At 50.3% G+C, this 15,131-nt stretch overlaps 1 protein-coding gene and 1 long non-coding RNA gene across 6 annotated transcripts in view; one reads left to right on the top strand and one right to left on the bottom strand.

Moving 5' to 3' along the window:
* Positions 1 to 342: 342 nt before the first annotated feature.
* Tkt (transketolase) overlaps positions 343 to 15,131 on the bottom strand; it is a 21,978-nt gene continuing 7,189 nt past the window's right edge. For 4 of the 5 annotated variants that reach the window (XM_048801134.1, XM_048801136.1, XM_015494429.2 and 1 more), the window contains exons 5-14: positions 11,021 to 11,212; positions 8,682 to 8,800; positions 6,501 to 6,694; positions 5,612 to 5,776; positions 4,322 to 4,478; positions 4,045 to 4,175; positions 3,289 to 3,372; positions 3,079 to 3,172; positions 1,337 to 1,459; positions 343 to 634 (exon numbers count right to left, since the gene is read on the bottom strand). In XM_048801134.1, the coding sequence (XP_048657091.1) occupies positions 459 to 634; positions 1,337 to 1,459; positions 3,079 to 3,172; positions 3,289 to 3,372; positions 4,045 to 4,175; positions 4,322 to 4,478; positions 5,612 to 5,776; positions 6,501 to 6,694; positions 8,682 to 8,800; positions 11,021 to 11,212 (1,435 nt within the window). In that variant the 3' untranslated portion in view covers positions 343 to 458. Of the gene's footprint in view, positions 635 to 1,336; positions 1,460 to 2,979; positions 3,012 to 3,078; positions 3,173 to 3,288; positions 3,373 to 4,044; positions 4,176 to 4,321; positions 4,479 to 5,611; positions 5,777 to 6,500; positions 6,695 to 8,681; positions 8,801 to 11,020; positions 11,213 to 15,131 lie in introns of those variants that run through there. The other variant, XM_015494430.1, reaches the window with a different exon arrangement.
* On the top strand, positions 960 to 12,553 carry LOC125616257. The gene is made up of 3 exons (XR_007346874.1): positions 960 to 1,496; positions 6,452 to 6,455; positions 12,542 to 12,553. It is a non-coding gene; the product is annotated as an uncharacterized LOC125616257 (long non-coding RNA).

Below are 15,131 nucleotides of genomic sequence, written 5' to 3'. Positions count from 1 at the left end.
TTGGCAGGATTTTGGGAGGCTGAGGGTCCTAGACAGCTTCCAGACTGTGAAGCAGCTGTCCAGCCTCCCTGAGGGCCAGCTGGCTGGGGATGAGAGGGAGTCGGGTTCCAGCCTGGCTATAGACAGGCTGCAGCTGGGTGTCAGCTGGCTGTGCTTGGGAGGTAGCAGCAGTTCTAGTGTTGAAGACAAAGTCTGGACCCAGGGAAGGTCCTTCCTTGGAACACCCAGGTCCTAGGCCAGAGCCAAGGGTGTCAGCTTCCCTAGCTCTCCTCCTACCCTTCTTCCCCCAGAACCCACACTGTCTGCATCCACATTAAAGGGGAAAAAAAAATCCAAGCTGAATCATTTTTCTCAAAACATATATTTACCTTTCTTCTCAGTACATTTTTTTTTTTGAGCACCTTTGCTAGAATCTTTCAGGAATGCATAGAACCCCCACCCGGCACTTCAGACCCTCCCTAGGCCTTGGCGACAAGGCTCCTCACGGCTTGTGCAATGGCATCCTTGTCAATGCCAAACATCTTCAGCAGCTCAGCCGGCTTTCCGCTTCTTGGTACTTGGGCAACAGCCAGGCGGGTGACAGTGACTCCAGGCTCTCCCACTACTGCAGTAGACACTGCCTCACCTATGCCACCTGGGGAAAAAAAAAAAAAAAAAAGGTGAATCAGATGCTGAGGCCTCAGGGTGAGCAGAGGGTGGGCCTCAGCCCTTCACCAGTCTGAGTTTATTCCCTAAGCCAAGGAGAGCAGAGATGGTTCTCCTCCCCTAGCAGAGCAGACATCACTCATCAGTCACAGCATGATTTTTAAAATAAGCCCAACAGTGGCCTCTGAAATGTTTCTCTAATACCCCCCTCCAGGCAGCCATCATCAGTATAGACTAACATCAGCACTTGTCCTGAGTCTAAGACTGGAGCCTCTCAGAGGAGCGGGTGGTGTGTACTTGGAGAGGTTGTTTTGTGAAGGACCTTTCATGAAAGACAAATTCTGCACTGCTTTCCCTGTCTGATTCTGTACAACAGCCTTACCTTTTTTATCTGAGCCCCAGGAAGGCAGCTGCAGCCCAGAAAATCCAGAGCTGTCCCTCAGAGCAGCTGGGATCCAGCCTTTTAATAGACCTCGGACTTGGTTTAGGAACCCAGCTAACTCATAGTTGCTGGCACAGCTCCAAGAGCCCCTGCCACTCAGGAAGCTGGCAGGGATTCCAACCTCATTGCTAAGTGTGGAAAAGGTGGACTGTGTCCCTGAAGGAATTCAAGGTCATGTCCAGCTCTTGGATTCTCTGGCTCTGGGCCTCCCCCTGTTTCCTCTGACCTGTCTGGTGCAGCCCCAATTACCTTCATAGTAGTGATCCTCCACTGTGAGGATCCTGCCTTTGGTAGCTCGGGCACTGTCAAGAATGAGTTTTCTGTCCAAGGGCTTGATGGTGAAGGGGTCCAGCACCCGGATGTTGATCTTCTCTGTGAGGAAAGAAGGAGGGAAGAGCTGGACACTGTGGTTCTGCCCCTTAGTGGGCCTTGGATGACACCCTGGATGGGGACACCCTGAGGGCTGTCATAGAGCGATGAGCTCAGCCCCAATTGTCCTCTTATTCCCAAGTTCATGCTTGCCAAATCTTTCTGGGGATCTCATCCAGCTGTGTGGCCTGGGGACTGTCTCTGAACAGAGTAGAATGTGTGGGCCCCAAATGGCCTTCCTGGTCCCTCTCATGATGTTTTTTGGTTTTGGTACCAGGATTGAACCCAGGAGTGTTTAAATACAGAACCACATTCCCAGCCCTTTTTAAATATTTTATTTAGAGACAGGGTCTTGCTGAGTTGCTTAGGGCCTTGCTAAGTTGCTAAGGCTGGGCTGTCTTGAACTCCTGATCCTCCTGCCTCAGCTTCCAAAGCCACTGGGATTACAGACATGCATCATTGCACCCGGCCCTGTGATGTTTTTGAAAATAAAAGGGGAACCAGGTGCAGTGGTGCACACTTGTAATCCCAGGGACTTGGGAGGCTGAGGCAGGAGGATTACAAGTCAAGGCCAGCCTCAGCAATTTAGTACCAAAAAAGAAAAAAAAAGAAAGAAAGAAAGAGAATAACAAAGCATAAGCCAGATGGAAGGCCCCAGGTATCTGATCTAAGGCAAAAATTTATGGGGTAGGGGTTGTGGCTCAGTGGTAGAGCACTTGCCTAGCACATGTGAGGCACTGGGTTCGATCCTCAGCACCACATAAAAAATGAAACAAAGATATTGTGTGTCTACCTACAACTAAAAAATAAATACTAAAAAAAATTTATGGGGTGATGGTGGGGTGGGGGGAAGGGGCAGCAGATCTGAAGCCACAGGCAGGAGGGTGTCAGAGGGTCAGATGAGAACGCAGCAGAATGGCCTTCTCAGAAGGCCAAACCTGCTGTGCCCTGCTGAAAGCCTGCCACCGGGACCCCAGCCTGGGCTGAGTTTCCCTGAATTCTCCAGCCCCACCTTTTTCTTGCCCTTCCCAGCCTCCCTCCAGCTCCTCCAGGCTCTGCACACGCCATTCCTGCCTGCACTTTGTGTGCTTCCCTCTTTGCTGATCAATTCCTACTCACTCTAGGTCACCTTACTAAGGATGCCATGCCCACAGAGCTTAGCATGGCTGAAACATGACATCTGTTTTGGGATTCTACTGCAGGAAGAAAGAGCATCACTAGTTAACATCTGCCTGCTAATAATAACGATAACACCAAGCCACCCTGACTCAATCCTCAGGACAGTCCTTTGAGGAAAGTACTAGCATCTCCATTTTATAGATGGGGAACCCGAGGCACAGTAACGGCAAGGAACTTATTAGTGGCCGTTTGAGCTGTGATTCGCAGCCCCATGGGCAGGCTCCAGGGCCTCTGACCTGATCACCATGCTGGGGCCATGGGGTTAGGAACTGTGACCACTGAAGCCCAGGATTGAGCATCATGCTGGGCATGGATGGAGTAAGTGCTCAAAGGGTGGCTTTAATTATTATCATGATCATTTAAGAGATGATCTTCTCTCTCATCCAAGACCTCATCTGCAGCCAGTGCTAGATCTCTCACTTCTCAGGTCCCTTTCTCCTCACCTTTCTTCAGCAGCTCAGCAGCAGCTAAGGCCTCATGCAGAGTCACTCCAGCCCCAATCACCGTCACGTGGTCATCCTTGCTCTTCAGGACCACCTGGGGGTGACATAGAGGGCTGGTGAGGCTCAGGGGTTGGGAGGTGGGAGTGGCATGGCAGCAGGGAGAGTTTGGGCTCACTCTGTGGGGTCTCCTGGGACATGAGAGACATTGACCTTGGCTTGTCCAACTTGGAAATCCTCGTTGTTGTTATAGATGATGGCATTTTCCGGGCGGCTGGTCCGGATGAAGCAGATGCCCTAGGATCAGAAAGATAAAGTGAGGAATTTAGGACAGAGCATCTCTGACCTCAGAAAGTGTTGTCTTTCTAGAGAGATTGACCTTTCTTCTGTGCAAATCTCTGTCAGCCAGTTGGCCCCACAGGGGTGTCTGTCAGCCTCTGCATCCTGGTTAATGTAGCAAAAAAAGGGCCTTGAGCGCCCTCTGCAGCCAGCACCTCCCTAGACACTCTGACAATGTTGCCATCCTTGGTCCGGAAACTACTTTCTAGAGGGGCACTGGCCTTGGGTGGGGCAACTAGGAGGGGGTGCACTGGGTAGGCACCACTCAGTGGAAGAACCACTCAGCACTCTACCAGGCAGCTCTTGACCTTGACCATGGGACTCAGCTCATTCTTTTCCTGTCTTGCAGAATCCAACTCAAGGAAGGCAAATAGGTATCCACTGCCAAACTAGCAGAGGCTGCTAGGATCCCTCACTGTGGGAGAGTGTAGTGGTTGATTACCCCATGGGGCAGTAGTAGTGGTGTCTATTTTATTTTTTCTGGTCTAACTTAAGCCACATAAACCCCAGGGGCAGGAAGTAATGCTCTGGGGCAGCAAGTAATCAGCTCTGTGCCTCTGTGCTGGCCTCTTCTTCTGTCCTAGGGAAGAGCTAGCTGCCTGTATTAGAAAGAACAACCATGCAACCAACCTTTGTATTAGCTGCTAATTCCACTGCCTTCTCCGTTGCAACCCCATCACTTGGATAAAAGACAGTAGAGGAAGGGATGGACCGAAACATGGCCAGATCTTCCAGGGCCATCTGAGAGGGCCCGTCTTCCCCTGGGGTATGGGAAAGAGTAAACTTAAAGTAAGATTCCCCATCCATGGATTCCCCTACCCTGGAATCCTGGCCCAACCAATCCCTCCCATACCTCCTGGTCCAAAATCAAGGGAGTTACAGGTATAAGCATCTTAGCTAAACTCACCAATGGACACGCCACAGTGGGAACCACAGAGGTTAATGTTGCTCTCGGAGATGGCCGCCATACGAATTTGGTCGAAGGCCCGCGTGAAGAAGGCCGCGAAAGTGCTACAGAAGGGCACTGTCCTGTTGCGTGTAGCACAGCCCACTGCAATGCTCACCTGGGGGCAGGTAGGGCAGGTCAGCCCTGAAGAGGCAGACAGAGGGTAGCCAGGGAGTCTAGGACCCCTCTTTAGGCCACCTTTTGGGGAGCAGAGGATTCTGTAATCCTAGTATCTGTCAACCCCATGCAAGTGATTTCTGTACACCCATACCAAACTCTTTCCACTTAAAATAAATAAAATTTTGAAAGTTCTCTTAAAATGATTTTCCTCTGGAACTTTTTTTTTTTCCTAGCAATAAGCAGCAAACCCTCTCACCAAGAAGGCTAAAGCTTATACATAAATCATCCCTTTTTCCCAGGCTTCTGAATGTCACCCCTCCCATCTCCTTGGCTAGCTAGGAGACTTCTGCAGAGGTCAGTCCTCCCAACTCCTCCTGCCCACTGAGGCTCCAGGACCCTCACCGCTCACCACTCACCGCTCACCCAGAAGCACAGAGTACAGTCATGAGTTCCAAACCAGCTGCTTCCCCTAGGGCTCTGAAACCTCCCAGCTCAGAGGGATATCCCAGCCCCCTCCAGTATAGACTGGAGGCCATAAAGACAACTTTAGTTTCCATTGGAGAAAGAACTTTGGAGAGGTGAGTGGCTTCCAGAGAGAGGAAGTTCCCTGTCCCTAGGGGTCTTCAAGCTAGGCTGGGCTCCTGTGCCAGGAGGAAGGGTGATTTTGAGAAACCAGACAGAACAGTGCTCCTATTTCACAACTTCAGACCTTGACAAGGGGCTGTTCTGCAATGGGGTATGTGCCTGCATCCCTCAGGGTGGCAGCCGCCAGGACCTTGGGCTTAACAGAGGCTCTGTCAGCCTCCTGGCTGTCCTGCCCTCTCCTAGAAGCTCCTTCACCCCAAGAGGTCCCACTCACCATCCCAACTGGCCTACAAATGCACACCTGCATTTGCACACCTCTTTAATAAGTGCTCCTTGGTGTAACTACCCTGAACTGCAGCTAATCAGGGTCAAAGATTGATGTGGGGTCCTACCTGTTCTTGGGCTGGCCCAAAATAGGCACCTGGCTCGGTCAGTGTGGCTGCCCATGGCAGGAGGAGGGTTGCCGCCCTGCCCCTGCCCCCCTCCCCGACCTTGGACCTACCACTGTGGCTGGACCCGTGCCCCTCAGCCCACGGCAGCACCCACCATATTCTGCTCAGCAATGTAGCACTCAATGAAGCGGTCGGGGTGCTCCTTTTTGAAGAACTCCGAAAAGGTAGAATTCTTGGTGTCCCCATCCAACGCAACAATGCGGTCGCTGGCATGGCCCAGCTTGGCCAGAGCCTGCCCATAGGCCTTGCGGGTGGCTATCTGTGGGGAAGAGAGTGAGACAGAAGGTTCTTATACTGACTGCCAGGCATGGGCAGGGCTGTGGCCTGAGCCCCGTCTCCTTCTAGGGGCTCCCAAAGCTTTTAGGGGAGAGGCTAAAAATAGGGACAGATACAGGGAACCAACAACACAAGTTCACCTGGAAATTGTTAACAACTAAGATGAAGTGTTCTGGGAGTTCCTGGAGCCCCCTGTTCCCAACCCTCGGGAGCCATATGAATTGCAAAAAAAGAACTATCCAGACAATCCCACTTCCCCATCCCATGTGACTTACTCCACTTTTCATAAAAATACAAAAAGTTCACTCAGGGGAAGGCCTAGGAGCAGAAGAACTCTGCCTAACCTTTGCCAAGCCATGTAGAAGTCCTCAGCTCAGGCCTATGGGTCCTCATGAGCCAGGGATGCAAAGACTCAGGAGTCCTGGGCTACTATCTCATTTCTCCCAGTAGCTTACTATGTGACTATGGCAAGCCTCTTGCCCTCTCTGTGCCTCTGCATATAAATAATTCCAGAGCTATCCCCATGAGGGAAGCATGACAGGAGCATGAGGATATCTCACTCAGGATGTCCTCCTCACCATACACGATCCCTCTCCTCAATTTCCCAGTCCTCCACAAGGTACATCTTGGTCTCAGTCTTGGGAAGGAAGAGAACCAGAACTGTCCCAAACCCACTGAGTCCAGAAAAGCAAGATCCAAGCAAGTACCTTGTCCCCAACTTTGTAGCTGGGCGGGGTGGGCATGCGGATGTTGGTGATGTCCACCGAGGGGGCATCCTCCTGTGGGGGAGTGGCCATGATCTTCTTTTTGCTCTGGATCTGGCTGAAGATTTCCTGGATGACCTGATCAGCCATGTTTTTGGGGAGGGGCTTTCCGTGCCAGGACTCCTTATCTTCTACCCCTACAGGTACAACACAGAAGGACAGAGGGACAGGTAAGACAGAAGCTCCCGAGGGCCAGGAAAGGTGTCATCACAAACAAGCAGAGGGCAGCACAGGGATCAGAAAAGGAGGGTTTCGGAGAACAGGACTCCTGTTCTCACTATTCACTCAGTGAATACTGGCTCTCTGGGAGCTCAGCTGAGCAGGAAGAGAGGAAATATATGTGGCTTAGCACGTAGCCCATACCCTTTGCCATGGTGCCCCCCGCCCTACCCTCTACCCTGCCTCCCCAAAGGCATGCACAGAGATGATTCTGCTATAGAAATCACACTCAGTTGGTGGGCTGGGAAGGACCCTAGCCAAGAGAAGGGGAAGATGAAGGCCAGAACAGAGTGAGTACTGCTAAGGTCATCCCATACAACTATAAATAGCTCAGTGGGGTCTGCAAGAGCACTGTGTGGGGACCAGTGAGGCTGAATAGCCCTCTCTTGAGGTCACCTCAGATGTCACCATAGCCTGGGCGAGCCAAGGGCAGACCAATCTTTTATTTTGGTACTGTGATTGAACTCAGGGGCACTTGACCACTGAGCCACATCCCCAGCCCTATTTTGTATTTTATTCAGAGACAGGGTCTGCTGAGTTGCTCAGTGCCTCCCTTTTGTTGAGGCTGGCTTTGAAGTTGAGATCCAGAGCCACTGGGATTATAGGTGTGTGCCAGCATGCCCAGCTATGAGCAGACCAATCTGTTCAGGCAGTACCCAGCAGCTCCACAGACTACCAGGAGCTCCTAAGCAGCTTTGAGGATTCCAGATGCTACATGGTTTTAACACCTACAAGCTCAGTGTCAGGCAATTGCACTGAGGCCATGACAATATCCTAAAGTCCTCACCAGGATGTCCGCACCCTCCTAGAGGGCTCCCAGTACTATCTCTTAGAGTGTCCTAAACGCCTCTAATTCATGGAAGGCAGGTAAAGAGAGGTGTGGTCCCAGGCAGGCAGGTAGGTAGGTAGCCAGGGGCATGTGGCAGAAATGCCAACCTAAGGCCTAGAATCAGGCCCTTGTAGTACTACAGATTGCCTCTGTCCTTGACCACCCTTTTTTGTTGTTTAGTATTGCTGGGGACCAAACCCAGGGTCATGCACAAGTGAAGCAATCATTCTACCACTGAGCTGCATCCCTGGCAATTTTCATTTTGAGGCAGGGTGTTGCTAAATTGCTGAGGCTGGCCTTGAACTTGCAACCCCCCTGCCTTAGCCTCCTGAGTAGCTAAAATTACAGGTATGTGTCACTGTAACTGGCTTTTTTGTATATGGTTCTAGGGAAACAAACCCAGAGCCTAGCGGGTGCTAGGCAGGATATTCTACCACTGAGCTACCCCCCAGCCTAAGAACTGCATTTTTTTTTCTTGGTACCGGGGATTTAACTCAGGGACACTTAACCACTGAGCCACAGACCCAGCCCTATTTTGTAATTTATTTAAAAACAGGGTCTCTGGGCTGGGGATGTGGCTCAAGCGGTAGCGCGCTTGCCTGGCGTGCGTGCGGCCCGGGTTCGATCCTCAGTACCACATACAAACAAAGATGTTGTGTCTGCCAAAAACTAAAAAATAAACATTAAAAAAAATAAATAAATAAAAAAAAAAATAAAAAAAAAAATAAAAACAGGGTCTCACTAAGTTCTTTAGCACTTCACTTTTGCTGAGGCTGACTTTGTATGCAAGATCCTCCAGCCTCAGCCTCCGGAGCTGCTGGGATTACAGGCATGCGCCACTGTGCCCGGCAAGAACTGCACTTTTTCTTTCTTTTTTTTTGTAGTTATAGATAGACAGAATGCCTTTATTTTGTTTATTTTTATGTGGTGCTGAGGATTGAACCCAGTGTTTCACACACGTAGGCAAACCTCTGCCCCTGAGCTTCAGCCCCAAGAACTACATTTTTTAATGACCACCACCAGTCAGCCATGGGGGCCATGTGCAAGTAAGCGCGCCCACATGCTCCCACACAGACCTGTGATCCCACGGCCCTTGAAGGTCTTGGCGATGATGGCTGTGGGTTGGTGCTTGGCCTGGCCAAAGGCCTTGCACAGCTCCTCCACGCTGTGTCCGTCCACAATGATGGCGTGCCAGCTGAAGACAGAGGTGGAAGAGGGTGAGGGACAGCCAGGTGCCAGAGTGCCCTGAAGAACCCCCAGGGAACGGTGTGGTCTGGCTTCCCAGGGCTGGCCTGCACCCTGCCCATAGCCGCAACATGAGTTGGGAAGCTCCTGTTTCCTTCATTTTCACATGATTTTACTTCCTTTTGTTTGCCTTTGAACAGATTTCCCTCCTCTTCCTAAGTAATTCAAAGCTTGGGTCATGTATTGTCTCATTCCTGATCTGCTCATTTCCTAATGAGGGCTCTTTTGGGGACAGTACACTAGGTTTAGAATCTGTCTGCTACTAAATTCTTTTATTCCCCCTCCATTTATTTATTTGTTCATTTATATTTTTAAAGGAAAAGCATAAAGGGCTTATTTAGTGAGATGGAAGTAACACCCAGCAAGGTGTCAAGTGGTTGAGGAAATACCTGCTGCTAGATTCCTAATGAATTTTGGAATCAGTTTTTATTTGGAGGACACTTTTATAACTCCACAGATACTGAACGTTTAAAATGTTTAATCTTGCACTTTAATATTATTATTAGTAGTAGTAGTAGGACCAGGGATTGAACCCAGGGGCGCTTAACCACTGGCCATATCCCCAGCCCTTTTGAAAATATTTTATTTTGGGACAGGGTCTCACTAAATTGCTCAGGGCCTCACAGAGTTGCTGAGGCTGGCTTTGAATTTGTGATTCTCCTGCCTCAGCCTCCTGAGCCACTGGGATCAAAGGTGTGCACCACCACATCTGGTAACTTGTACTTTAAGTCATCTTTCTTTCTTTCTTTGTACTGGGGATTTAACCCAGGGGTGATCTGCCATTACCACTGAGTCTCATCTTCAGCCCTTTCTATTTTGAGAGAGGGTGTCAGTAAGTTGATGAGGCTAGCCTCAAATTTGCAATCCTCCCAACTTGTGATTACAGATGTGCACCACTGTGCCTGGTTTCTTTTCTTGAACTCTTTTGGGCCTATTAATGATAATAATGATAGTGGTGAGCTTGTGCCGAGGGCTCACTCTATGCACTGTCCTGAGCACTTTGAGCACGAACCCATTCTAGTTCACAACACCATGGGCCACCAACTCCTGTTGCCCTCATTTCACCAACAAGTCAATGGAGATGCTGAAGGTGGAGTAACTTGCCCAAGGTCACAAAGCAAACCCATGATGGAGCCAAGACTTAAGGTATCTGGCTTCAAAGCCACAGGTTATGGACACAAGCCCAAGGAGGCACTGCCAGATTTATACTCCAAGTCCCCACACTAATACAACCTTGGGGAGGCCCTGAGGTACCTTATAGCTCAGTTTCCTAATCTGTCAACAGAATCTTCCCTCCCTTCATCCTCTCCTTTTATAAGGTCAGTCTTCATAAATGACAGACCCGAGTCTGCTAGCAATTATTACTATAAGGCAGGCTCCAAGTTCCTGTCAGTTTGGTGCAATCACAGGCGGGGACTTGACTACAAAGGGCACCCTTGGAGGCCTGACCTGAGGCCCTAAAGGCCCTGCCCAGATCAACCCACCCACTCACTCCCTGCCCGGGGTCTTCCCCTTCACAGCCTCCTCACCAATAAGAAGTCTGGGGGTCAGGGTCTTTTAGAGCCCCATTGTAGAGCAGCTTATATTTGGAGCTGAGATAGAGGCATCAAGGTGAAAGTCCCTCTGGCTGATACCTACCCAGATGGACCTCCCTGCTTTGTAACACCTGACTCTGAATTCATAGTCATTTAAGGATCAAATGAGAAAGAATTGGATTCTATCCTCTGTCTGGTTTCACTAGGAGAAGGAACCTGTTCCTCCTCCCTGGGTTGACTGGGGTTGGTGCACAGAAGGTCACTGAACTGATGTACATCCCCTCTGTAGCTACTGTCCTTCAGCCTAACTGAGTGACCCCTATTCACATTCAGGACCCTTCTCCCATCTATCCCAAGAACAAGTGAGGCTACCTAAGAAGCTCTGAGAACTATCATGCCACACGACCACACATAGAAATCTGTTTAAGACTGAGCCTCAGCCCACAAATCCACAGTGGTGGCCTCAAGTTACTAAGTTCAAATGTCCAGAGTTTGGAATTGTAAGCCAAGACACTAGAGACGGGAGACCTTCAGGTAGGGCTAACCTCTCAGCTTTAGCCCCTGTCTCTGCAAAGCTTCTATCCCAGACAACATTCCATGATGTGCTTACTTTCAGGTCACAGCCTCATACGTACCCAAAGGCCTCACAACGCTTCTGGTAGATGTCCACCTGGTGCTGCAGTGGGGCAGGGTCGCTCTGGCCCAGGCGGTTGATGTCAAGAATGGCGACGAGGTTGTCCAGCTTGTAAATGCTGGCGAAGGCCATGGCCTCCCACACGGAGCCCTCAGACAGCTCCCCATCTCCCAGCATGCAGTAGACTCGGTAGCTGTGGACAGAAGGCAGGCAGGTGGGTGGCTGGTTCCTCTCCTCTGGGCCTGTCAGGCTCCCAGCCCCAGCCTCCCAAGAAGCCTGCTTCCTGGGTTGAGGTGCAGCCACACATGGACACACAGAATACACAGCAAGGAAGGGGCAGTGGGTCACCAGATCCCTGCTGCCCATCCCTAAAAGGACTAGCTGCTCTAAGATGACAGGGGGTCTGGGAATACAGCTCAGTGGTAGAGCATGTGCAAGACCCTGGGTTCAATTCCTAGCAATGCTTAAAAATAAATAAATAACAACAAGGACTTGGCCAATAAGAACCAGAAGAATGGTGTTAGAGCAAGAGGAAAATGAGGGAGACCAGGTGAGTGGGTAAACTACCTGCATTGGGCAGGAGGGGCTAAGCTATCCATGGCAATGGGTGTTGGAGGTGTCCCTTGGACTTTCTGGGTGGACCAGCAAGAAAGGGGAACCTTGGAAACCAGCTCTGCTTCTGCTAGGAGGAGCTGGACTGGGGAGACCATGATACAGGCCAGGGAGCACCTGAGGCAAGAGGCCTGGCAGAAAAATGAGCACAGCCAAGGGCCCCTGAAGACAGCATGGGGACCAGTTGCCTATGGAGTGGGCTCTCCCAAGCCCTAAGACTGGAGCTGGGCCTAGTCCTTTCTCCACCCCAGGGGCCTTCTACACTCAACATAGGCAAGTGTGCCCTTTTCAAGGCAGTGTGACATGGCAAAAGAGCACTGAACTCAGGAAGAACACCCAGAAAATAGAACTTTCTTGGGCTGCAGGGGAGGGTGGAGGCAGGGGATCAGCTCAGAGACTCTGACCCCAGCCCCAGAGATGTGAGGGGTAGCAGCAACAGGCATAGAAAGAGTAACTACCTCCCTTCACAGTGTGGCCTATGGCACTCAGGAGCAGGGTCAGTGACAGGCTCTGTGCCGAGTAACCCTCTCCAGGTAAGTTCATTTGTTACTCCCACAACACGTGGACAAGGAAACGGGCTCAGAATGGCCAAGGGACTTGTATGAAGACCATGCTGTGATAAGTAGCTGAGCGGGATTCCAATCTGTCGGCAGCCTAGATAGACTGTCTCCTCCTGGCTGTGTTAGGACACTGGATGGGGGCAGCAGGACTTGGGGATCCCCCTTACCTGCCCAGAGTATGGCCCTAGGGAATGAAGCTGGTGCCTGACTGGGATCATAGGGACACAACTGCCCTTCTGCTGCTTCAGGGAAAGGCCATTGACCTGGCTGCAAGCTCAGCCATCCAGGTCTCCAGTCTCCTTGCTGCAGGGCAAAGGCAGAGAAAGCAGGGAGAGATGGGAGACGGGCAGCCAGCCACAGCTGTCAGCATGACTCAGCACTGCCACAGGCTGCCAGGCCGGGAGAGCTCCCTGCATTCCCCCGTCTGCGACTTCTCTCTCTCTTTTTTTTTTGAGACTAAACCCAGGGATGCTCTATCACTGAGCTACATTCTCAGCCCTTTTTAAATTTTGAAACAGGGTCTCCCTAAGTTGACCCAGCTGGCCTTGAACTTGAGATCCTTTCATGATCCTGAGTTGCTGGGATTAGAGGTGTGCGCCACCACGCCTGGCCTGGTGCATCTCTTCTGGGGACTCCACCAGGCCAGTCTATTGGTTCCCTGGCCCAGAGGGTAAGGCCTCAGATCTATACTTCCCAAAGGTCCTATTCCAGACCTGGGCTTTCCTGAAATTGGGTCCTAACCTCAAGCTGTCTCCTCTCTCTGTGCAGTTACCCAGGGATCCTGAAGGGGCTCTGGTCTGGCACAACAGTTCCCACAAGGGACCACTGGGATAAGACTAAGCCAGAGAGGCCTGTAGAAAACTTGACATCCCCAATAAGAAATTCCAGGGAAGCAGACTGGTTGTTGAACCTACCGCAACCCACTTCCAGGGAAATCAGACTAAGTGGAATAGATTCCCAGCATAGCTCTGGCCTTCAAGATTGGGGCCAACAGGCTCAGGTCAGGAGAGTGTCTTAAAGCCCTAAGATGCTTGGACAATGGTTAGAAACAGGAACGAGAACCTGCAGAAACTTGGATTAACCATGAGCTGGTATTGCCCAACGTGTTAGATTTAGGGGTAGGGACATTACAAATGTGTAATCATGAACTAAAGAGAAAGGTGATGTTTGCAGCAGAACTGTTTGGGATTCATCTTTCACGTCCCACAGAGGAATGCCTGTGTGTGTCACAGTACATCCATGAAACTGAACACGATGTAATCATTAAAACTAGTTCTTGCTAGGCATGGTGGCACATGCCTGTAACCCTAGCAGCTAGAGAGGCTGAGGCAGGATCTCGAGTTCAAAGCCAGCCTCTGCAACTTAGTGAGGCCCCAAGCAATTTAGCAAGATCCTGTCTCAAAATGAAAAATAAAAAGGGCTAGGGATGTGGCTCTGTACCACTGGGTTCAATCCCCAATACCCAAAAACAAAAACAATGCCTAGCTCTTCACAGATAACATTGTGTGAAAACACTCATGAGAAATGATTCCGTCTTTTTTTTTTTTTTAACTTTCAGACAGGATTTCACTAAGTTGCCCAGGCTAGCCTCAAAACTTACAATCCTCCTGCTTCAGCCTCCCAAATAGCTAGCATTGATTATAGGTATGAAGCACCATACCTGGCAAAGATTCAATCTTAAAAAGCAGAATATAATTTAAATATATATGAAGATTGCTAGCTTGCTAGCTTCTAAGTTTATTTTTTACAATAACATGGAGGAAACCTAGCAATATATTGTTAGATTTAAACTGGGGAAGAGGGCTAATAATAAGAAAAATGTCCATTTCTTTTTTATATTGTTCTATATACCTTTCAAATGAGATGGCAGGTAGGAACAGTGCTCCGGATGCCTGGCCCAGGCTGATAATTTCTTGGTGACCTGGCCCCTTTCCCCAGGTAGTCTGAGGGACTAGGCTTTAGCCAACCTTGGCCCCAAGCCACCCTGGCCTCTGGGAACCCAGCTAAACCCCTTCTCCCTACACTGACTTGCTCTATTATGTGAGGGTCAGGAAATGATCCTTCATAGGGAATTATTTCAAGCAACTGTAGGGAATAATTAACTCACATGTCTGGTTCTAGGCCAACTAAAATGCTCTTAAACCCACATCCCATTCTTTGTGACTCTCTCTTCATTTCACGGTGAATCACTTCTGGGTGTAGCTAAGCTGCCCCAAAGCTCAGCCAGGACTGCAGAGGAAGACTGTGCTGCCAGGTGAACCTGGCCTGAGGGAGTCTGGGATGGGTGCGGAGCCTACTGGAGCCCCTGCCCCTGAGTAACAGCCTGCAAACAGTAGATGCTTCCCACAATATAGTGCAGGGCCAGGTTCCCTGCATCCACCTGCCCTTGGAGGACCCACTATCATGCCAGCCCACCATAGCCGGACTGTGGCTCTTCCACAGGGTGGAAGGCTGCAGGGCTGGGTCCTTCATGCCTCCCACGGGCCCTCCTCTAGGCAGCTCCCCATGCACTCACCTCCCCATACTCATTTCCTGTGCTTCCCTGGGGCCATTTACAGAGTAGCTGGGGGACTCTGAATGTGTATCCTGGGTGTTTCCACCACTGACCAGAGGGCCTAGGCAAACATCTTACCTGGTTACCACATCTGTGAAGAGAGGTAAACTACTCACATTGCTCCCATCTCACAGGGGTCTTATCAAGCTGAAACCTGATAAAGAACATGGACACTAAGCACAGGGCCTGGCTCTCAGGTAGTAAAGGAATGAAAGAACCATTCTGGTGACATGTATGCTAAGTATGTACATATGCATTTACTTATGCACTTTGTCCAGGCTGACCTTGAACTTGCAATTCTCTTGCTTCAGCCTCCCGAGTAGCACCACCATACCTGGCCTGGTAAATGGTTTCTTCTTTTTTTTTTTTTTTTTTTTTTTTTTTTT

The sequence above is a fragment of the Marmota marmota genome, unplaced genomic scaffold, assembly GCF_001458135.2.
Source record: "Marmota marmota marmota unplaced genomic scaffold, marMar, whole genome shotgun sequence".
NCBI lineage: Eukaryota > Metazoa > Chordata > Mammalia > Rodentia > Sciuridae > Marmota > Marmota marmota.
Note: the sequence above shows the minus strand (reverse complement) of the source record. Positions and strands in the feature narration are given on the sequence as shown.